Source organism: Mercenaria mercenaria, chromosome 2 (genome assembly GCF_021730395.1).
Source record: "Mercenaria mercenaria strain notata chromosome 2, MADL_Memer_1, whole genome shotgun sequence".
Taxonomy (NCBI): Eukaryota; Metazoa; Mollusca; class Bivalvia; order Venerida; family Veneridae; genus Mercenaria; species Mercenaria mercenaria.
The window spans coordinates 108,546,507-108,571,304 of NC_069362.1; the positions used below are offsets into that span (position 1 = coordinate 108,546,507).

At 36.9% G+C, this 24,798-nt stretch overlaps 1 protein-coding gene across 3 annotated transcripts; it reads left to right on the plus strand.

The window, feature by feature from the left end:
• The first annotated feature begins 1,174 nt into the window (after positions 1-1,174).
• LOC123562964 (elongation of very long chain fatty acids protein 5-like) lies at positions 1,175-22,206 on the plus strand. Of its 3 annotated transcripts, XM_053537509.1 has the most exons (4): positions 1,175-1,480; positions 18,709-18,800; positions 20,953-21,103; positions 21,396-22,206. In XM_053537509.1, the coding sequence occupies exons 3-4, from the start codon at positions 20,960-20,962 to the stop codon at positions 21,972-21,974; spliced, it is 723 nt and encodes a 240-aa protein (XP_053393484.1). In that variant the 5' UTR covers positions 1,175-1,480; positions 18,709-18,800; positions 20,953-20,959; the 3' UTR covers positions 21,975-22,206. The 3 variants fall into 3 exon arrangements, with proteins under 3 accessions (XP_053393484.1, XP_045211476.2, XP_053393485.1); XM_045355541.2 differs by lacking the exons at positions 1,175-1,480; positions 18,709-18,800 and adding an exon at positions 18,842-19,415; XM_053537510.1 differs by lacking the exons at positions 1,175-1,480; positions 18,709-18,800 and having other exon boundaries at positions 20,506-21,103.
• Positions 22,207-24,798: the final 2,592 nt, after the last annotated feature.

Consider the following 24,798-nt stretch of genomic DNA (forward strand, 5'->3'; position numbering starts at 1 on the left):
ACCGCAACACGAGTCAATGAAAGGCAAGGCAAAGTGACACCACTGAGTGCAACGCAACATACGCAGAACGCTAGATAGGAATTGCCAAGTACTAGGGCAAAACCTTTTACTATCCAGTTAACACAAACTGGTAAACATATGATACCACAAAGTACGCAACTTGAAAGCAAACACACAGACACCGTATCCGCTCACCTCACGGCCGACAGAATTTTACCGCACACAAATTATGAGCGACAATATCCATCAGACCAGTATTGCAAATAAAAACCTTTGACTTATAGTATTGTGACAAGATGAACAAAACTAATATTAAGGTCGTATCAAATTTCAAAGTTAAAAAGCCAGTGTCCTACATAATAATTGTTACCACCAATAATAGCAAAACTTTCTTAGTGATATCTAACTGTGATCACAAAGTTTAAAGTTCACATGAAATGATATTTGCGACACTCAATACTTCCTTATAATTATTTTCCCGTCATTGAATTTCCTCTCCATACGACGCATTTAACTTAAGAAAGCGAAACTGTTCTAATAATGTGATTACTTCACTATTGTCTTCTTGCACATTTAGTTTATATATTTACTAGAAATACGTATATTAATATCAATCAATTATCCCGTGCCTCTTTAAAAGAACTATAAAATCTTTCAAATTATACTGGAGAGTCTTCTAACAAAATTTAGTCACGTCCGTGCTAAACCGTTTTCTTGAATAACAAAATTTATATACTCTGTATCAAACGATCTCAGTTTTTTCTTCATTACACTGTATGAACAACTAACATTCAGAAGTCCTTGGTCACATTATATAAATATTGCATTCCTGAGAGGGTGATATGAAAAATGTTCACCGCGAGATATATGAATATTGACCGAGGCGCCATATTCCCATCTGCACCTATAACCAGTGACAGAATCTTTTTCTTGCATACCGATTTCAAGAAATAATAATAAAAATAAAATCAATCGAACGGCTTTCTTTTTAGAACTATTTCATATGGCAGTGTATTTAAACAAAGCGCGGGAAACCAACGTCCGTAAACAGGAAGAATGTTTCACATTGCAGAGTTGGTGCAGCCGTTCGGCGCATGCGCGGAATTATTATCAAATGGAACGCACGGCAAAAATACTCATTTTATTTGCATGTCCGCATGCATTTAATTATAATGTGCATAATATATTGACTAAAGGTTAGGGTTAGAATCACCATGGTTACAAAATATATACATTTAAGGTATTTTTGTTCAAATTTAGTTAATCCGGTATATACCGGAGTCTGTAATATATCACGGGCGCACCAACTCTGTATTTAGTCACAGCCAAACAGGAAAGACGTCATGACGTTTCAAAACAAATAACAATGTTTAGTTCCGGTTTTGTTTTATCAGTTGCAGCGTAACGTTATGAATTTTTGATAAAATAACGTGATTTGAATCGAGAAATATACTATCAGGAACCAATAGGAATTGTCAAGGTATTGAATTTTTATTCCGTTTTTTAAATAAAATATATATTAGTACATAAATATTCTACATATGTAGTTCGTAATACGTCATTTACAGCACGAGAGTCATCTTACACCCCGGGGTGTAAGATGGATTTTTCCAGCACCGGTAAAGATACCGGAAATCCCCGTCTGGTATGCAAGAAAGTAGTGTTATTGCTCTCCGGTATATCACCATCAATTTACTTTGGCACGGCTCATCCCTGCAATTGTAAGTAGAAAGACGACAGTATCTAATACAACTCAGTCGTCAAGACCGGGTGGACAATAAGAATTTACTTGAACAAGAACATCAACGTTAGCTATTGTTAAATAGACAGACTTTGAGGTAAATTTCCTTTATAACTTTGAACCAATTTCATAAAACATTCCACAGATGATGCAAGATCAACATGAATAGATCAGTAATGTGTGTATAAAACACTGACAGAGTATTCTAGTAAATTGTTAAAACTATAATACTAGCCCGAAATTGAAGATGCAAAACTCTATAATATTTCGAAAGTTTCCTATAAATACAGGGTGTGGCGGGCGGGTAAATAGTTTTGACGTTACCGGCGGTGTAGCTAGCTAAATGTGAGAGAACTGCACGAGATTATTGGTATTTATAATATATCGACTGGGTACCAGTATCAATAGGAACCAGTTCAGATCAGCCAAGTGTAACAATATCCATGACGCGTTTATCTAGCAAAAACAGACGACAATTTAACCTACTAGTAGTACTAGCAGACGGTAATTAATAAGCAACAATTTGAGAAAAAAATAAATTAAATTATCTTAATTCTAAAATAATTTCCGATATTGTTACTTGTTCTTTATTCTTGGATGAGATATTAACTGAGTTAGTTGTGTCACCTGATAAACCAACAATTTTAGCGATGGTTGTGGCAGCTCAGGTGTGACTAGGCCACCATATGCATGTTCGAACAAGATAGACATCAAACTGGAACGTGCTTTTGAATAACTTTATATTAAAATGATCGTTTGATTAATATATGTATTGATAATGTGATGTTACATATTTTATAATAATCAAATACTATTAAAGATGTTTATCAAAAAACACTTGTGAATCTTACTTACAAGGTTTACTACGCAGTGGTATAGTATTGATCACATTATAGATTTTTAAAGACGACCAGCATGCAGTCTGGTCAGGATCCATGCTGTTCGCTGACGGTTTCTCTAATTGCAATAGGTTTTGAAAGCGAACAGCATGGATCCTGACCAGACTGCGCGGATGCGCAGGCTGGTCTGGATCCATATGCTGGTCGCAAATGCACTATGTTGGTTTTCTCATGGTGCGGCTTAATTAATATGTATAATGTACATGTGAGTGAAATTAGCCGGAGCAGCCAGAGTAGCCAGAGTTCAGCCAGAGTAGCCAGAGCAGAACTCTGGTTACTCTGGCTAGACAGAGTAGCCAGAGTTCAGCCAGAGAAGTCATAACTCTGGTTACTCTGGCTGGCCAGAGTAGCCAGAGTTCAGCCAGAGAAGTCATAGCTCTGGTTACTCCAACTGGTCAGAGTAGTCAGAGTTCAGCCAGAGTAGCTAGAATTCTGGATACTCAGGCTGGCCAGAGTAGCCAGAGTTCAGCAAGAGTAGTCAGAACTCTGGTTAGTTACTCCGGCTGGCCAGAGTAGCCAGAGTTCAGCAAGAGTAACCAGGTTTCATCCAGTAGCCAGAGTAGTCAGAGTAACCAGGTACCATGTTCGCAAAATAGTTTCAGTCTTAGCTAAGTTAAATTATGAAACTTAATATGTCATTTCTATCTTAATGGTACATGTGTTTTTTACTTTCAATTTGGTGCCATTTTTTTCAACAGAAGGAATATGAGACAATACACTGGGGATAAAATATGCCATGAATAAGGTCCAGAATGGGTCAATGCAAAACAAAAGACCATGACAGCCAGGCAGCACTGCACTAAATCACAGTCCAGTGTGGTATGGCATACAGCCGTATAAGTACTGAAGATCCAGGATGGATCGATGACGCTTCGTCGTGTCTACCCTTCGTGGGAGACAGGCTACTTTGTAAAATTACAACTTATATAAAAAGAAAACATACCTTAGCATTATTTACAATGTACATGCATATAAACAAACAGCCTTTGCATATACCCGTTTATTTATATTCTTTTTGAAAGTGTCATTTTCTGATTCGTGTTTCTCTTAACTTTGTTCGAAAATCATGCCGTTCTACTGTTTCTTTGTTGTTGTTGTTGTTGTTGTTGTTTTATTTGATATTTTAGGCTTGTTTTAAAGATTTTCAATCTACCAGAAATATATAGACCTGTTCGCTTTAATCTTTGTGAATTTCAGCCTTGATATACCACACACACAACACGCAACAGGTCTAACTTTTTATTTACATTATAATTATATACAACAGTTAGGTTAGTGCAACCTAATCATGTATAATATGATTTGTATGAAAAAGGGTCATACATTTTAAAAAATGGCTCTAGTTTACATGTTTGTCTGTATTTTCTCTGGCTGTTCTGGCCAACCAGAGTAACCAGAACCCGTGCGCATTTCAGTTATTCCTGGTTACTCTGGCCAGCCAGAGTAGCCAGACTATATAAAAATTATGAAACAGGCTGTCCTGGTCAACCAAAGTAACCAGAGTTCTGATTACTAGCAGTGTAGCTAGTACCAATGGCCATCTCGGAAATTCTGGCTGTTTTGGCCAGCCAGAGTAGCCAGAGCAAATGAAATCATGGTCACTCTGACTACTCTGGCTGACCAGAGTAGCTAGAACATATTAAGATCCTAGAACGTCTGACTACTCTGGCTGTTGTCTGAAAAATAATTTTTGAAGTCCGTTTTATGAATCACTTGATACATATAAAACACTAAAAAATCAAACCTGAGAGAAGAGAACCAAAAGGGTCATTTCGCAATAGGTATTACAGTATTTTCTCTGGCTATTCGGGCTAGCCTTGGTAGCTAGAACCGATGGACATCTCGGAAATTCTGGCTGTTCTGGCTAGCCAAAGTAGCCAGAGCAACTGACATCCTAGTCAATCGGCTACTCTGGCCAGCCAGAGTAACCAGGTTTCTGGCTGAACTCTTGCTACTCTGGCTAAACTCTGGCTGAACTCTGGCCAGCCATAGTGACCAGAGTTCTGGCTACTCTGGCTACTCTAAATAGCCACTTGAAAATAGTTATTGACTTGAAATTTAGTTTTAAAGATGCTATTTAGATAGAAATGACATATGAGTCGCGCCATGAGAAAACCAACATGGTGGGTTTGAGACCAGAATGCATCCAGACCAGCCTGCGCGTCAGAATCCATGCTGTTCACTAACAGATTCTCCAAGTCCAATATGCTTTAAAAGCGAACAACATGGATTCTGACCAGACTGCGCGGATGCGCAGCCTGTTCTGGATCCATGCTGGTCGTAAAGCCACTATGTTTGTTTTCTCATGGCGCGGCTCAATTATTAAAATTCATAATCAAATTCAGCTAAGACTGAAAAACTTTTGTGAACATGGGACCTGGTTACTCTGGCTACTCTGGCTGACCAGATTTGCAAAAACATGTTAAAATCTTATAAACTGGCTACTCTGGCCAGCCAAAGTAACCAGAGCAAATGAAATCCTGGTGACTCGGGCTACTCCGGATACCCTGGCTGACCAGAATAGTCAGAACATGTTAAAATCCTAAAAATTCTTGCTATTGTGGCTGAACTTTGGCTGAACTCTGGCTCCTCTGGTTGAACTGTGGCTACTCTGGCCAGCCAGTCAGAGTAACAAGAGTCTAAATAGCCACTTGAAAATATTAATTAACTTGAAATTCAGTTTAAGCATGCTATTTACATGTAGATAGAAATAACATATTAAGTTTCATAATCAAATTCAGCTAAGACGGAAAATGTTTTGTGAACCAGGTTACTCTGGCTATCTTAAAATCCTGGAAACTCTGGCTACTTTGGCCAGCCAGACTAACCAAAGCAGATAAAATCCAGGCGACTCGGGCTATTCTGGATACTATGGTTGACCAGAGTAGCCAGAAAATTTAAACATCCTAGAAACTCTGGCTTTTCTTGCTGAACTCTGGCTACTCTGACCAGCCAGAGTAACCAAAGTTCTGGCTTCTCTGGCTGAACTCTGGTTACTCTGGCCAGCCAGAGTAACCAGAGTTATGATTTCTCTGGCTGAACTCTGGCTACTCTGGCCAGCCAGAGTAACCAGAGTTATGACTTCTCTGGCTGAACTCTGGCTACTCTGGCTAGCCAGAGTAACCAGAGTTCTGACTTCTCTGGCTACTCTGGCTAAACTCTGGCCGAACTCTGGCTACTCTGGCTAAACTCTGGCTGAACTCTGGCTACTCTGGCTAATTTCACGCACATATAATATACGACTGTTGTAACGTTACAAGTATGTGTACATTAGGTTTACTGCAAATTTTGATTTATGCCGGCATATTGTGACAACGTAATGTTTCATACAATTATATTTATTAGAATTGTATAATTCAGTGCAAATATGAAATTATATTATTCATATTATTTGTACTAAAATTGCCACATGGGTCTATGACCTAATGGATATATGAAATAAACTTGTTAAACTTGTTGTTGTGAACACTTTTGGTATGTTAAGTGAAAGTTTTTCCTGTTTACACAAATGAAATGGTAAATATATATTATACTACAGTGCCTAAGGTAGAATTTTATCCTTTATACATGCATGCTATGAGGTATTAGAATTGACAAAAGTATAATGCATTCTAATCATTTGTTATCATGTTAATTGGTTCATTTGCAATCAGTATGTTATAAAACACACTAGAAAGAATGAGAAAACGCATTGATCAAATGCATTTATCCTATAGCTATCCGCTATTATACAAACCATATTTGAGGCTAATATCAGTGCGATTTTAAAGCATAACCTCGATCGGGTAAATGAGCGTATGGTGCGCTTTGCATACACACACACACACACACACAAACACACTTTAGAGACTTTCCCCAAGATCTGAGTAGAAACTACTTTATGGCCTTCATGGTGTTAATTGCATTGATAGCCACTGGTGACCTGACCCAGTGTGAGAGCAATAAATCACCCAGTGTGAGAGCAATTAATTACTGCTGATAAGCCAAAACAGATTCCCTCAATGCACAAGTGTGTGTATATTCATTGTTGTAAGATGATAGTAAATTCAGTATTACTGTAACTAAATACGACTTGAAATGTGTTTTTATTAAAAGAACATTATCCACATTGGTAGGTTTGCTTTTTATTTATTAGAAAAATCATGAAGTAATAAAAAAGATTCACTGAAAAGCATTGAAGCAGAGTTCTTATTGTATAATAAAAGATGCAATGAAATGAACACTTCATTTTTGGTATGATATACATTCATCATAACTATCCCATGTGGCTTGCTTCATTTTTTCAGTTTAGAAAAAAAGCAGGTTAAATTGACCAAATTATTACAGGGGTGTGGGAGACAAACTGATTTACTCCAGTCTGTGTGTCAGTCACAAAGTTTGCCCGCACGCTGATACGAACATTTCTCATCCGATCTTCATCAGACTTGAACAAAATGTGTTTTACCATAAAACCTCGGCCTGGTTCTATAACTAGCCAAATCGGTCCAGGCATATTTTGAGTTATGGCCCTTGAATTACCAAAAACTGGCCTTTTTACTCTTGTCCGCACTCTAAGTGGAACATTTCTCATCCGATCTTCACAAAATTTGAACAAAATGTATTTGAGCATGAGACCTCAGCCAAGTTCGATAAATTGCCTAATCGGTCAAGGCATTTTGGAGTAACACTCTTCGAATTACCGAAAAATCAGCCTTTTTACTCTTGTCCGCACTCTAAGTCAAACATTTCACATCCAATCTTCACCAAACTTGAACAAAATGTGTATTAGCATCATGCATGAGACCTCAGCCGAGTTCGATAACTAGCCAAATCAGTCAAGGCGTTTTGGAGTTACGGTGGTCGCGGGTTCGAATCCAGTCAGTGGAATATGACGAGACTTTAACAATCCCTTCCTCTGACTTGCCAGTACTGGTGAGAACTCCAGGAAGCAGTTCTCAGTGTAGTTAATTATAATTGTAAGAACCTGACTTTAAAATCAAGGTATAATAAATAAGTACAGTAGCTTAATCAATTAATGAACCATAACTAGAAGTCAGACAATAATTGCCTTAACGGCTGTTGGTTCCAAACCAGTTGCACACAGAGATCGAATATTTATTATCGTCAATCCAACGTACCGTCTGAATAAACACTCAGTGCTACGTATTATAGTCGCAAAAAATCACCAGGAGTTGTGAAACCTGAAATATACATGCTTTTAAGAAACCATTTTTTAAAAGTTTATGAACATAGAGGTTTCATATTGATCATATTGTTCAGCTCTTTTAAAGTAACAAGATGAAGGATCAAATAAACATCAAGTTATAGTGAAAACTCGACAATGTGATTTAGCTGACAAAAATAATAGCCGCCATTGTCATTATAAATATAATGTGCAAATTGATTTTAACAACCACTGTTATTGGAGTATAACATAATGTGATAAAATCATATTCATTATGTTTCATCTATACATTCATATCATCAATAAGATATATTGTATCCATATGTTTACAATAATTCATATTTATGTAACTATACAAGTGATGTATAATGTAAGCGGTTATTGTACGGCAATATTACAGTGAATTTTAATATAATATATATAAATGTGATGTATTCTATTAATTTGCTATGTCATGCTGGCAATATACGGAATTCGGATACATTAGCATTTTTAACAAAATTACAGAGCTTTGGATTCTTCAAATTGAAGACTTCTTGATAACCAATACTGTAGTAACCAGCTTTTAAGTCGGACCGATATCTTGTCGCCTACACTTCGGTCGACATTGGACAGGTGCCACCGTTAAATCGTCTATCCATCGTTGGTCCGAAATTGTTTGAAACTATTTTCCTTTAACGGTGTATTAATACCGTGTACTATGTCTTATATGCGGGTCAATGTTACTGGCTTCAAGATATCTCCTGATTGAAATCAGCATGCCGACCTACTTACATATTTTGCCCTCATCCTAAATGCAAGCCCTTTATACATTTTTTCATGAGTTTTGAATGCTTTAAAATTGTAAACGTAATGAACAGTTTCGACAAATTCTTGGATATAGGTATGAATTGCATGCACAGGCAATCAGGGTATGACTTTGACCCCTTATGAATGATGGACCCCCACCCTGTTCTCTACAACCCAGATCCCAAACTCTGCCCCCCCCCCCCCCCCCCCCCCCCCATAGCATTATAAACCATCATAGCAACAAACATAATAACAGAAAAACACATTTTGTGTGTTTTTCTGTTATTATGTTTGTTGGTCTGATAGTTTAAAATGCTATGGGGGTTGTAGAGTTGGTGATCTGGGTTGTAGAGAACAGGGTGGGGGTCCATCATTCATAAGGGGTCAAAGTCACACGCCGATTGCCTGTGATTGCATGCATAAAAGTTTACAAAAAGAAGCGATATGTTGAAACTGAAACTGAAACTGAATAGTTTGATCAAACACCTATTTTATACAATGATATATTCAAGGCGTTGTACATAATAATAATAATAATTATTATCATTATAACAATATTAATAATGACAATAATAATAATAATAACAACAGCCTTATTGTAACAAACAGTCCTGACAGCACCCCTCCCCTTGAGGTCATTTTACCCCTGTTGCGAATACCAGTGCTTAAAGCATCGCATGGTATGCCCAGACGAGCTGCATATAGAGGTTCAAACCCCCCGGTTACTGGTGCCATCATATACTATTTAAGAAAGAAATACTACACACTACCTTACCCATAGAGCCTTACCTACAAGTGCGTTTAATTAAACACACCTTGGAAATATAAATGTTGAATTGTAAAACCTTTTACAAAAAATTAAGAACTATCACCTGCTGTTTTCGCATAATAAACAGTTATCAAAAAATTTAAAACAATGCCGCGAAATCTCTGGAATACAGTGTCTTAAGATTTTTTTTTTTTGATTTACTTTTGCGTTGTTCTAAAGGCAGATCATTCCAAAGTTTTGGACCAATAGTACAAAAGCTTCTATCATTGAATGTTTTGCGCTTGTTGTATGGAACAACATAACGACATTCAGAATTTTCAGACGACTTCAACCTTGTCTACTATGAATATACTCTGTAAGCAATTCTGTTAAATACAGAGGTGCTCTGCCAGTGTGACAGCTATACATAAAAGAAAGTATCTTGAACTCAATTCTTGCTTTCACCGGCAACCAATGTAAGTGATACAATGCTTGTTCAGAACTGTCAAACTTCCTCCTGTTAAGGACACGTTTTGCGCACATTTTGAATACGTTGCATCTTACGCACCTTACAGTTAGCTACACCATACAGTATGTTATTGCAATATAACTGGAGACAAAACTAAAAGTTCAGTGGTTGCTTTTGTTAAGTATTTTCGGATGTAATTCGTACATGGCTGTACGACATTTGCGATTTACATTATCTTTAAAATTCAAGGTTTCGTCAGAAATGCACCGAGATATCTAATTGTGCTTTCACGTTTGACGTCATCACCAGTAATGTTAATGGAATTTGTAAAACATTTGTTCAAATGAGGTCAGCTACCAGACATAACAAATACAGTTTTGGAAGTGTTCATTTTCAGTTTGTTTCTATTCATCCAGTCATTGATTTTAACTGCGCACCTTTCAAGGTCTCCGATCGCTTGTGATTCTACGGAAACAGATGTAGGACGAAAGCCTTTATTTGCTACATGATCATCAGCAAAACCGTAGACTGATATGGATTTTGGAATGACATCAAAAAGAGTTCCAGCATAGGTGAGATACAGTCATGGACCAAGGCAACTGCCCTTGGGCACACTAAATTCAGATGGCAGTCTGATGAATATACATTGTTGATATTAATCTTATAAGTACGAGGCTTTAAACAGGAGTCTACCCATTGAAGAGCTGTATCACAGACGCCATATTGTGCTTTTAGGACATCTAGAAGAATGTCGCGGTCGGCAGTGTCAAATGCCGCACTTAAGTCAATCGCAATAAGGGCCGTGACTTCCTTTTTCTCCATACCACTTAGAAGATCATTGACCAACCGAAGTAGCGCAGATTCACAGGAGTGGTATTTCCTATATGCAGACTGGTTCTTAGGCAAAAGACTGTTTTGATTTACATGTTTGTTTAATCTGTAAAGAAGAGCTTTCTCAATAAGTTTTGATAGAAATGATAAATTACTCACAGGACGATAATTGGAAAGCTCTAGTTCAATACCTGCTTTTAGCAGAGGTCTAACAACTGCTTGTTTGTATTTCACAGGGAAAACACCTTGTTGTAATGAGAGATTCACCAATTTAGTGATACTAGAGAGAAGTTCATCTACATGTGATTTCAGAATACGTGTTTGCAAAGTATCTTACTCTGAAGACGTAGTATTCAATTTATTGATGAGATTTTTCACTTCATCTTGAGTCAATTCAGTAAATTTGTTTAAATTTTGTATATCCTTTACTTGAGGTTCAAAGTTTTGGTATTCACTTAGGGATTGACGTATTTTTGAGATTTTTGCCATGAAAAGGTCAGCAAATATTTCGGCCAATGAATTATTAAACTCTCCTTGAGGCAGTAGATTTTCAGATTTGGTACCAGTTAGTTCAGATACCAATCCATACAGAGTCTTGGAATTACCTTTAGCGATCTTTTCACTGAGTGTGTTTCTCTTTTGACGTTTGGTTTCAAAATTGTATTCATTTCTTACTTGTTTATACGACCCAACTTGATCTGTTTTACCATAACGCTTCCATGTACGCTCGGGTTTTCTAACTTGTTGCTTTAGATGTTGTAATGTTTTGTTGAACCACGGTTTGGGTGCTCTCTGAATTATAGTTTTTTCTTTTAGGGGAGCGTGCTTATTCATGCCATCCTCTATTTCCGATTCAAACTCTTTTACAAACTTGTCTATATTCTGTGAATCAACGTTTATTGCACTTAGATCGCTAGAAAATTCTGATTCGTCCAAATTTTTAAAGTTTCTAAATGACATGCTTCTACTAGTAATAGTCTCTTTTTAACATCTATGAGAACCTTAACAACACAGTGATCAGATAAAAATGGTCCAGGCCCACATTTCTCTACATGGACACCATTAAGTGACTCTGTTATGACTAGATCCAAGTTATGTCCTCTTGTATGAGTACTGAAATGTTGCTTATTGGCAGAATTATCAATTTATTCAGGTGATAAATATGACTCTCCACGATATCGTAACGCTATAGCAAGGCTATGGCAATGTTTTTTATTCACTGGATTTCTTACATTGGACTTTTGTTGTTTTTGATACAAATACAAATACATGGCATTTATATAGGGCAAAAATTATAAAATATTCTACTGCGCTTTACAATTACATAACATACATTTAAAACATATACATTTAAAATACGAACAGGATTCTAGAACTTAGATTTAGACATATATCAATACTATTTTATACCACTACTGATATTTTGTATTTAACAAGAGTACACTCATTGTTCATGAAACTGCCTAAACAAATGTGTTTTCAGTTTTGATCTAAAGCTGGCTTCAGACTGAATGTCTTTCAGATAGCTAGGTAGATCGTTCCACCATTTTGGACCACGACGGCCATATCTGTCTGCTATTTTTGTCCGCCGTCTAGGGATGTTAAAGTTAGTGTCACTTTGTGAGCTGTCGAGTAGGTACAAACATTTCCCTCAGATATACTGGAGCTGTACCATTGATGACACGGAAGACTATTACTAGGACTTAGAACATGATTCTAGCCTTAACTGGAAGCGAGTGTAATTCTTTCAGGAGTTCAGCGCTTGGTTGTTCATAGGAAGCATTCAGGACTACTCTAACGGCATGACTCGCTGTAGTTTGTTGACTTGGTAGGTTGGTTTGGTAATTTCAGTAAATAAACCGTTGCAGAAGTCAATGTGGGAATGAACCAGTCCATGCACTAATGATTCAATTGATGTTTCCGTATAGCTCTAAGGTTTCGTAACCTGACACTTTTTCTGGATGTGGTCAAAGTTGAGTGCATTGGTCATGGTTACACCCAGGTCTCTGACATGATCGACGCATTTTACGTCACACCAATCAACGTTTACACTTGTGATGTTCAATTTCGATAACTTTTGTCTGGTTCCATACATACCCTAATTATTTCAGTTTTAGACTGATTCATTTACAGTTTGAAGGTTGCCATCCATTTTATGATTTCATCGAGACAACTGTCAAGTTGTTGAAGAACAGTTGAGAACTTCCCGCTTGAATTTTTAACGCAATCTTGTGGTCATCCGCGTATCCATAGAGATCGGCTGGATATTTCTGCACCACTCGATTGAGAGCCGATATATACAGGGTAAAGATCACAGGTCTGGCACAAGAACCCTGCGGGACACCGAACCTCAGTGGATCCGTTTCAGATACTGATTGTTCGACTAAGACATTGATTGTTCTGTTCGTGAGATAAAATTCGATCCATTTCAAGACCAAATTCATCTTGAAGGATTTGAATCAGTATCGGGATATCGATAATATCGAACGCTGCACTCAAGTCGATCATAACCACGATTGTTACTTGATTTTATCCATGGTTTCCAAAAGATCATTATACATTTTGATCATCGCTGTTTCAACCCCGTGATATCAATTTGCTTATTGATTTGGTTTAGTGCAGCTTTTTCAAGGATTTTGGAGAGGAATGTTAAATTTGACACCGGACGATAGTTTTTGCAGTTCCAGCTGCAGACCTTTCTTCTTCAACAAAGGTTTAATCACAGCACTTTTCTACTCTGAGCTCAGGGAACACACCAGATAGCAGGGATTGATTTACAATTTCTGTCACAACGGGAGCAAGTTGTGAAAAATGCTCCTTCATATTTTTAGTTCGAATCACATTAAATTCACATGTTGTAGATTTTGATGCATATACAAGTTTCAAAATATCATTTTCGGAAAGTGGTTTGAACGCAGTAAATGTATTCATAATCACAGGTGGATTCGAGTAGGAAGAACTACCATTGCTGGGTGTTTCAATTGGTATGTTGTCAAGATCATTTCTCAACGTGATTATTTTATCGGCAAAGTATCGTAGGAAGTCATTTGCCAACTTGTGTGTAATGGGAGTGGATTGTCCTTCGACCTTCCCAGTAAATGTGATGTAAAAGCATATAGCTTTCGATGTTTCCTTTTCCAATCTTGTTCTGGTAGTACTCATCCTTGGCCCTAGAAAGTTCAGCACTATATATGTTTCTTAAACCACTATATACTTTTATTGACAGGTCAGATTTGTCATTCATAAAGGTTTTCTCTATTGATCGTTTGTACTATTTAAGCTGTTTAGGTATCCTGAGTACCAAGGAACTGTCGGTCTACAGAGAATAGTTCTTTCCTTTGGAAGGGCATGTTTCTGAACAATGTCTGACGTGATTCTTGTGAATTCAGAGATCAATGACATTGGACGAGTTCACTACAATGTTGTTTAGTTGTCCGAATTCTGCTTGTGGGGCCTCGGTGGCCGTGTGGTTAAGGTCGCTAATTTCAAATCACTTGCCCCTCACCGAGGTGGGTTCGAGCCTCACTCGGGGCGTTGAATTCTTCATGTGAGGAAGCCATCCAGCTGGCTTACAGAAGGTCGGTGGTTCTACCCAGGTGCCCGCTCGTGATGAAATAATGCACGGAGTGGCACCTGGGGTCTTCCTCCACCATCAATGCTGGAAAGTCGCCATATGACTTATAATTGTGTCGGTGCGATGTTAAATAGAGAAAAGTGGAAACTTCACAGGTCGCCCAACACGGCAAAAACGAAACTGTTGCAGACTCGGTTTGATTGAGCCTGTTCATGGACGGTAGTGGAAATGCATGCTACAGTCCACGCCCTCTAGCCCTGGGTTGAGCAGAACTCAACATTCACACATGTTAAAAGTACAAACAGTAACTTAGAGACATCCGCAGATGTATTCAAACGGCGGTGAACATGGAACCTTCAATGATACACGTGTTGAGGCGTGTAATTCCATGAGAAGCGGCGTTTGCTCCCCACAAAAAGTAAAGGGTTTGCCCCAAACAATGGGCAGAACTAAACAAAGTGGAATTTAGAAAGCCAAAAAAAAAAAAAAAAATAAATAAAGTAATATATGTCACTGGATACAGATTTAATTGCGAGATTTGATTTATTTCCTGATCAAGGGAGGACGGCACTGTTCAATGTTACAACTAACAAAGCAGTGGTCAGAGATGTAATAGTCTGACAAAGGTTCTGAGACATTCACACGTTTGTCTTCTAGCGATGTGATCATCAGGTCAAGAATATGACCACCAGAATGAGTTGGAGCATTAACATATTGAACCAGTCCAAAAGATTTCAAACACTGCTGGAATTGTTTGGTGTAGCAATCTGACTTATTGTCCATGTGGATGCTAAAGTAACCTAACATCACCAGAGACTCAGATCTGGTCGTTATTTGTTCAAGAACCTCAGTGAATTCTGTCATAAACATAGCCTGAGTCACTGGGTGTCTCTCCGAATACGGCGGTCTATATATTCCAAAGATGTAGAGGATGAACGATTGACTATATATTTTCCATTCAGCACATTCAAAGGACTGAAAGGTTTTCGCTGGGCATTTTGACACTCTGAGATTATTTCTATATAATAGGGCAAGTCCGCCACCTTTACGGTCGGGTCTCGGGACATCATCAAAGCAGTAACCATCCTGAGACAATTCTTCCCTGACGACGTCATCACCATCCGGCTGTAGCCAAGATTCAGTGATCACACAGAGGTCTATACCCTCCTCCAATATGTGCTGGAGAAGGTCAGCAGACTTTCCTCACATAGACCTTATGTTCACAGTTGAAAGTTTCAATTGTTTCTTTCTATGGGCATTTAATAAGAATGAATGATCTAGTTTAATTTGGGTCAAATTTGAACGTTTCAATTGTTTTCTGTGGGCATTTAATATGAATGTATGATCTAGTTTAATGTGAGTCAAATTTGATATGTTTAAAACGTATATAAATGGTTAGATACTGGCTGAAGGCATTCCTATTTTACACACATAGCACTAATCATTACAAAAGAAATGGCGTGTTTCATATCTTTTTTATCGGGCAGAAACTGGGTCATTGTCGATACCTATCTGCCGATATTCCGACCACTTACCGATATGTATCCAATACGGGCATGCTCACTGTGGTGTTACTCATTAGTGTTGGAAACTGCTTCGACCATTTGCAAAAATAACTTTTTTTAATGTAAACGCAATGCTGAATGCCGTAGTTTGTCCCAGTAGTGGTATTTTTACTTGTTTGCTATTATATATTTGTTGAAGGTAAATTGTTACCATAAAAAAAGACAAACGTAAAATGTGCTTAGACAGGGATCTTTCTGTTAGAGTTAGTGGCAGGAATAAGACTATATAAATTCAGTGTTTCAATAATTTGGTTTAAAAGGATCACATGATTTACATACATTCTTGAATCAGTCGGGTATCGATCGAGTATGTATCAGTACGGGTAGAAATAAAAACCTTTTTGAATCTACTGAATCCCGATGAGATTATCCTGTGTATGTGCCTGTAAACGGATCAAGTATGCTGAGCTCCGGGACAAAATAGAATACATGGATGGCGGACGCGGCTCCTCCTTGTGAAAGCACTGGCTAGTTTCGCTAGACGTTTTTCTTAAGCACAGTCGCTGTGTACAATGTTTAGTGTCACGGGTAACAGTGGAGGCGAGAGAAAGAGAACTGTCAAAAAAACTTGGTTTTAAACTGAATGGGCGTACAACTGGTTGTGACTAAAAATAGAGGAGCTGGAAGCCAACCATCGATACCTAGTGATTTATCACCATCACCGCCGTATAGAGTGTCACACATTGGGTCCGGCTCATGGTTGCATTGTGTTTAATGATTTACTTTTGTGTCCTAGAGCAAAACAGTCATGCTACTATGACTACTGTCTAGACATGGGTTTGTGCTTCACATTGGCTAGAACAATGGTGACACCCGAGACAGTGATAGAGAAACTGTAGCAAATGACGTTATCAATGGTGATATACCAGACAGAGATAGAGAAACTGTAACAAACGGCGTTACCAATGGTGATATATGAAAGAGCGATAGAGAAACTTTAACAAATGACGTTACCAATGGTGATACCGAGACAGAGATAGAGAAAAGGTAACAAATGACGTTACCAATGGTGATATATGAAAGAGCGATAGAGAAACTGTAGCAAATGACGTTACCAATGGTGATATACCAAAGAACATTGGAGAAGCTGTGGAAAATGGCGTTACCAATGGTGATACACAAAACAGTGATAGAAAAACCGTAGAAAAATGCTTTATTAATGGTAATATACGAAAGAACAATAGAGAAGCTGTGGCAAATGGCGTTACCAATGGTGATACCGAGACAGAGATAGGGAAACGGTAACAACTGACGTTCCCAATGGTTATACACGAGACAGAGATACAGAAACTGTAGCAAATGACGTTACCAATTGTGATGTATCAAAGAACATTAGAGAAGCTGTGGCAAATAGCGTTACCAATGGTGATAACGAGACAGGGATAGAGAAACTGTAACAAATGACGTTACCAATGGTTATACACGAGACAGAGATACAGAAACTGTAGCAAATGACGTTATCAATGCTGATATACCAGACAGAGATAGAGAAACTGTAACAAATGACGCTACCAATGGTGATATATGAAAGAGCGATAGAGAAATTGTAACAAATGACGTTACCAATGGTGATACCGAGACAGAGATAGAGAAAAGGTAACAAATGACGCTACCAATGGTGATATATGAAAGAGCGATAGAGAAACTGTAACAAATGACGTTACCAATGGTGATATATGAAAGAGCGATAGAGAAATTGTAACAAATGACGTTACTAATAGTGATATACCAAAGAACATTAGAGAAGCTGTGGAAAATGGCGTTACCAATGGTGATACACAAAACAGTAATAGAGAAACCGTAGAAAATTGCTTTATTAATGGTAATATACGAAAGAACAATAGAGAAGCTGTGGCAAATGGCGTTACCAATGGTAATACCGAGACAGAGATAGGGGAACGGTAACAAATGACGTTCCCAATGGTTATACACGAGACATAGATACAGAAACTGTAGCAAATGACGTTACCAATTGTGATATTACAAAGAACATTAGAGAAGTTGTGGCAAATAGCGTTACCAATGGTGATAACGAGACAGGGATAGAGAAACTGTAACAAATGACGTTACCAATGGTTATACACGAGACAGAGATACAGAAACTGTAGCAAATGATGTTACCAATGGTGATATACCAAAGAACATTAGAGAAGCTGTGGCAAAAAGCGTTACCAATGGTGATACACAGAACAGTGATAGAGAAACCGTAGAAAAATGCTTTATTAATGACAATATACGAAAGAATAATAGGGAAGCTGTGGCAAATGGCCTTACCAATGGTGATAACGAGACAGAGAAACTGTAGCAACTGACTTTACCAATGGTCATTTATTAAACAGCGGTAGAGAAACTGTAGCAAATGACGTTACAAATGGTGATATACGAAAGAACAATAGAGAAAACTGTAGCAACTGACGAGGGTGATATATTAAAGAGCGGTAGAGAAACTGTTACAGTAGTAAATGGCGTTACCAACGATGATATACGAAAGAACAATAGAGAAGATGTGGCGAATGGCGTTACCAATAGCGATAGAACGATAGAGACACTGTAGCAGAAAATTGAAAATGCAGTAAAACAATAGGCCAATGGTCAATGTGAAGATTGCATTTTTGGCCAGTAATTGATATATAACGGTGAATAATGGCTGAAGTTGTTAAAGTATAAATGAACCGAGTACGGAACTACGAGTGTACGCTGAAGAATATTTATCATCAATGATCGGAAATACTTCTCAAAAATATACATTACTAAATACATTGATGTATATCATTTTTACAAGCTTATATTTGTCCGCATAGACCGCGTGAATAGTTTCAAGTGAAAGTCCTTTTTGAGAAAAGTCCACCTAAGATTGCTAGAGACTAAGTTGGATGAAAAATCATTCAGTAGTTCATATATAATGTTGTTGTTTTTTATCGACTTTAGCTTTGACGGACACCAGTGCAATCAAGCGGAACAGCCAACTTGAAAACACATCGAAAAGAGTAAGTTTGAGGAGGACAAAGGACCCATCACAGGTACATGTGAGACAGTTGTTTCCTTCTTAAATAAGCTCAGACGACTCCTAAGTGCAAATCCATTGGAACAATTTGAACTTCATGCCAGAATGCTATCGAGTTTGGTGTTATTCTAAACAGTAGTTGCAGAGAAAAAAAGCTGTTTAAGTAAAATTGTGGACGTCGGAAATCTTCCTTTGCTAACAGATTTACAAATGTAAATTTAAACGGGACATTCAAGTTCATTTACTAACAGCTTGCCGTTCAGATGAGCTTAAATGTTTGACAGACGTCCCCTGGCCACAATGTTGCCCGAGCATTCGGTTAATTCCCGCAGAATGTACAAAGGGGCGTCAATGAACTTTTCATTTGAAATAAGTCTGCTATGCACTCTACACACTAAATTCAATTCCATGCAGAGCGTCAGGGGAAATAAATAATAAAGACCGTGTACGAGAAAGTATTTTTACAAAAATAACTTAGCTTGAACTAGATTATAATAAAACACCATCTGTACGTTGAAGAACAAATTTACCGCATGGCGTGTAAGATAACACACAAATTAGTTTACATCTTGTGAGTGTGGTTACGGTTCCAAGTGCAGACATTATCAATCAGCGACTAATAATATTGAAGGTAAAACCTTTATTTCATCTACAATCTACTTTTGTCTATATGTAAATCGTAGGATAATGGAATCTTTTGAAATATAAACAGTCCTACTGCTGACACATGTGAGCAAGTTCTTTTAATTCAAGGCAAAGAAAAATCAATAAAATTCTAAATCTTATGCATTTCAATGGCTAATCAAAGTTTAAATGAGAATATTTGATAGATTCGTTCCGGTTTAATGCTCTTCATGAACAAGTACAAAATGTATGTATGCGTGACATCCTGATAGTAATTTAATGAGTATAATTCGTATACTTAAATCATGTGACACCTACTGTTATAGTATATTAAACATTTTCTTTAAATTTTGATCGAATATACAAGTGCGAACTACGTTAAAACTGTTAATGGAGAAAATGCCTCGCGGGAGGCCGGGGGGAATGAATAGGGTACCACCAACTGTTATATACCTATTTTCACTCCCCCACCCGCAATCCTCATGCACAAACCAAAGAGCTAGCTGGAACACATATAAAGCTCGGCATCGCCACCAATACAATCGTAAATTTTAAACTGAAACAGGAAACGGAAGACGTAATCTGATAAAGTCTAAAAGAAGCTATTTTGAAACCTTTAAAAAATGTTGAATGCTCATCGCGACCCTGAACTCAAGCGCTTTTCTGAAAAATTAATCCGACAGCGTGGTTAATCAATTAATGGTCGTTACAAAAAAAAAAAAAAAAATGTGTATATGAGTTTAAGTGCAGCGCGAACATACTGTGTGTATCTAACCAAATATCTATCAAATGTGAAGCTGGAAATAATAAAGAAATATGTTTTTACATGGGCCGTTCCCTGACAAAACCCGCATTAGTGTCGAAAAAATCAAAATTGAGGTGACAACATGATAATTAAAAAGAACATTCTTTTATCTTTCAAATGTTAAGAAATTAAGTCAGTCACCGAACGCAGAGACCGTGATGTCCTGAGAGCAGCGTTACGTTGTCGTGCATAGCGGCTATATTTCATGCCATTTATGCTTCATATTATGTATACCACTGTACATGTAACTATTTTGGGACTGTTTGAAAGTACAGAACTGAAAAATATGTTAACCGTATATTTTTGGTTTAATCACGGGCCTATAGTACCTAAACACCTCTGGTTTCTCAGGATGCATGGCTGTGTTTGGAATTTCAGTTGTCATGACAACAAAAATAACACATATTTGAGAAACATGGTGGAATTATAAGATTCTTTCACTTGTTGTAAGTGCAGATGGGTATTTCCGTCCTCGAGTGTAACTGTTTAGGTGGTAACGAGGCTCTGCAGGGGAGGGGACGGGGTGACTTAAATTGCGATTTATATTTAAAATGTGAAGAACAGGATCGATCTAAGTTGTGATTATTTATGGTTTTATATCAAACAGGCAAAGAATAGGATCGATTTAAATTATGATTTTTATTGTTTTATATCAAACAGGCGAAGAATATTAAATAGGCGAAGAATATGGTCGACTTAAATTGCGATTATTTATTGTTTTTTTTTTTTTATCAAATAGGCAAAGAATGGGGTCGATACCTGAATACATATATTTTGGAGCAAAATATGTATCTCGGCTGGATTCCTTCCCTATCTTCTTTGGGTATTTGTTGATGATTCTACTAGCCGGGCAATGGAAGAGATTTACCAAACCACTCAGTCTCAGGCCTGTAAGTAGCACTAGATTGAAACTAGATAACAACTTCTGATTTTATTAAAACCATACCATCTGCTTAACATATCCATGCTTTAGTTCCTTTATCTTTGTTCTCCTTTTACAATAATTAATAGGAATTTTTTATACTAAACTACATGAGATGAGCAACACAGAGCCAATTGTGACCCCTTGGTTTGAAAGTGCTATCGGTGAGTCAAGCATTACTTTCCACTGTGATATTTGCACCCTTATTAACCAGGTATAGATTTCTGCTGATATATTTATCCATATTTTCTCTTCTACAGATTTTGGTGATCTACAACCTCAGTGCAAGTGCCATCAGTCTCTATACACTGTTCGGATTTGGAATCGCACTGTACCATGCCGAGTCATCCTTTGGACGACAAACTTCGGAACAGCTGAAGTTTGTTTACAAAATCTACTGGTTTGCCAAGGCATTTGAACTGTTGGATACAGTGTTTATGGTGCTTAGACATAAACAACGACAGATTTCGTTTTTACATGTGTATCATCACGGAAGTATGCTAATTCTTAGTGACATATCGTACCATTTTTACCCCTATGCTGCCATAACTTCGTATTTAGGACTGAATTCTGCCGTGCATGTTTTACTGTACTTATATTATGGATTGAGCGCGCTGCGTCCTGACAACCCGCCACAGTGGAAGAAATTTTTAACTCAGTTTCAGATCATTCAGTTTGTCATTGATCTTATACATGCAACAATTGGCTACATGTACCATAGTTACTGTATATTTGGAATATTTTACTGTATGGCCATGATAATTCTGTTCTCAAACTTCTACTTCAAGGCATACTCAAAGCGGCCCAAGTCAGATAAAACTGAAAGAAAAGTAAAATAATGTTGGTATTGTTATAAACATAAGTAAATGAAGTCTGATATTACTTTATTTAAAATTTAACTGACAAATAACATTTAAACATCAATGTACCACACATTTTCACTTTTCATTTATTTTTTTGTTCGGGATTTATTCAAAGAACAACAAATTCAGTGAATTTATATCCCCCACTGAATAAGTTGTTTTGTGAATGAAGGGACTTTATTTTGAAAGATATTTTATTTCCACATATACACAGGACATGGCCTTAAGCTTGTTTGCTGGTTCCTATTTTTTACAAAATCAAGGGGAAAAGCTCTGTCTTATAGTTTTCTATATTTGTATTAAGTTCATGAAAATCCATCAATGGGTTACTTAGTTATGTTGGAATTTATGAGTTTTAAAACAATTAAAGGGCAACTACTCTGCAATTACTGAAGGAATCCTGATGATAGATATGCATGCATCACTACCATATAGTGATCTATATTTGTATTAAATGTCATAAAGATCCATCAATTGATTACTTTATTATGTGGGAATTTATGGATTGTAAAAAAACTAGAGATGCTTTTGAGAAAAGCGCATGTCTCCCACAACTGCCTAATCATCTTAATAGTAAGTCAGTCATACTGTTTTGGTAATTCAAGGGCCATATTTCCGAAGTGCCTGGGCTGATCTGGCTAGTTATTGAACTTGGCCGAGCAATTACTGGCAAACTCATTTTGTTCAAGTTTGGTGAAGATCGGATGAGAAATGTTCGACTTAGAGTGCGGACAAGCTTTGTGACAAACAGACACACAGACAAACAGGAGTAAATCAATATGTCTCCCACACCACTGTGTGGTGGGAGGCATAATTAAAGGGCAATAAATCTCGTTAATGATGTGATCCTGACAGAACTGTGCAGACACCATCGCCCTAGTGTAAAGTTTCACGAAGATCCATCAAAAGGTTACTTAGATACAGTCAAAATTCTGTATTTTTTAATGAATCAAAAGAAATGACTCCGCTTTTACTGGGTCAATGGGTATAATACAATATAGATTCTATGAGCAAAGATCATCTGCAGGGTTTGAGAAATTTTCAAATTTATTGGTAGCCCCCTGCCTTTGGTGGAGGATAAAGACCCATGACACATAGTTAAATCCCTATTGAATAATTAGAATAATTCTAACACGACTTGATTCATTTTTCCTATTAAACAAAGAAGGCTGTAAACTGTGTGTTATTATATAAATATCATATGGCAGCGTGTTTGACATTGATATTGTCAACCCGAGGGCAGAATGTCACCCGAGGCGAAAGCCGAGTGGTGACATTCTGTTTCGAGGGTTGACAATATCAATGTCAAACACGCTGTCATATGATATTTATTTTATTATACCGAACAAAATTTAGTGTATAAAAATGTTTAAAAATGTTTTTAACTCATTTTATTTAACATTTTCATCTTTAAATAGCGCGGTAATCGCCCGTGTACACAATAAAAAGTGACGTCATTACTATATGTGTACAAGGGAGACAATCATTTGGCTAAACAATTGAAGCAGTTAACTGCCCTTATATGACATTCAAAATATTAGCGCGGTCACATGACCTGACAGTCACTTTCGCTTGGTCACGTGTCAAAAAAGGTTGAAACGTTTTTGATAGTCAAAATATCTCTTTCTCGAGTAATGGGATTTTATCATTGTAGACAAAAGAGAGGTGTAATAATATACAATTCATTCACTTCTGACGTCACAATTATTATGTCATAGCGTTAAACGGCATAACGGCATAGTGGTGCTCTGGAAAAGAAACCAACATGGAAAACCGGCAAATATTTCATGAATGCCGTCAAGTATGTACTTTAGAATCATTTATAACGTGTTAGAATCGAAATAATATATCTCATTTAGTGATTTGCTCTTGAATAAAATGATTTTTTGTTGTTCAGATGCGTATTATTATATCACTCAGGGTTCGCTCTTGTGATATAGATCTAATTCCTTCGCATCTGAACTCCAAACAATGATTATATTTGGCAACAAATCACTACAGGAGATAAATTATTTCTTAATTAGAAATGTGTTTTATTATTTTGTATCAAACAAACCATTAATTGACCAAACTCTGCTAATCTACTTTTAAATTTTCTGATAAGCATTTTTCCACTGGTGGTTTGTATGTATGTGTTTTTTAATGTGCTTTTTTTGTTCCTTTTTTGTGTGTGTTTGTAAAAGGAATGATAATTTATTTTATAATTATCGCTGTACTTCTTGAAATAAAATACATACTTATCCTGTATCAGTAACATTAAGGCAGTCAATCAATTCTGTACCATTTTGCAAAACATAAATTCTGAACTATTCAACAAAGTACCAAAAATGTATCAAAATAAATTAAATACTATACATTATTATATTATATAACGCTGCTTTTTCCATGGAATGCCAGAGTCGCTTGTTAAATTTAGATACATCTAGTATTTACAACAATTCTATACTGAATATTTTAAAGAGAAGATATACAGAAAATCTGCCTATCTGTTAGGGTTTAATTTCATATTTTCCGTTCCAGTTTACTAAAATTATTTTTAAATAAGTTTATTGTCTTACTAATCCAATGCCTTACTATCAACTGTAACAATCTTTCAAATGATGTAAACTTAAAATACACTCGGACTATGAAATTCTGCAGCAAAATATATTCCTTAAGGTGAAATCTTATTTTTCAGCTGAAAAGAGCATTTAGCTAAAATTTAAATTAATATTTAGTGTTTTTGAGGACTCTCTTTTGGAAACTCGGCTTTAGGTGGTTTGGGAGACTGACTTTGCTGAACATGTATAAACTCACTACT

What these genes read in the sequence shown, in the direction of transcription:
- LOC123562964 (XM_053537509.1), top strand. Translation starts at nt 20,960, where the DNA reads ATGGGGTCGATACCTGAATACATATATTTTGGAGCAAAATATGTATCT. An exon ending in AACCACTCAGTCTCAGGCCT is followed by an intron (nt 21,104 to 21,395) that starts GTAAGTAGCACT and finishes TCTCTTCTACAG; the next exon opens with ATTTTGGTGATCTACAACCT.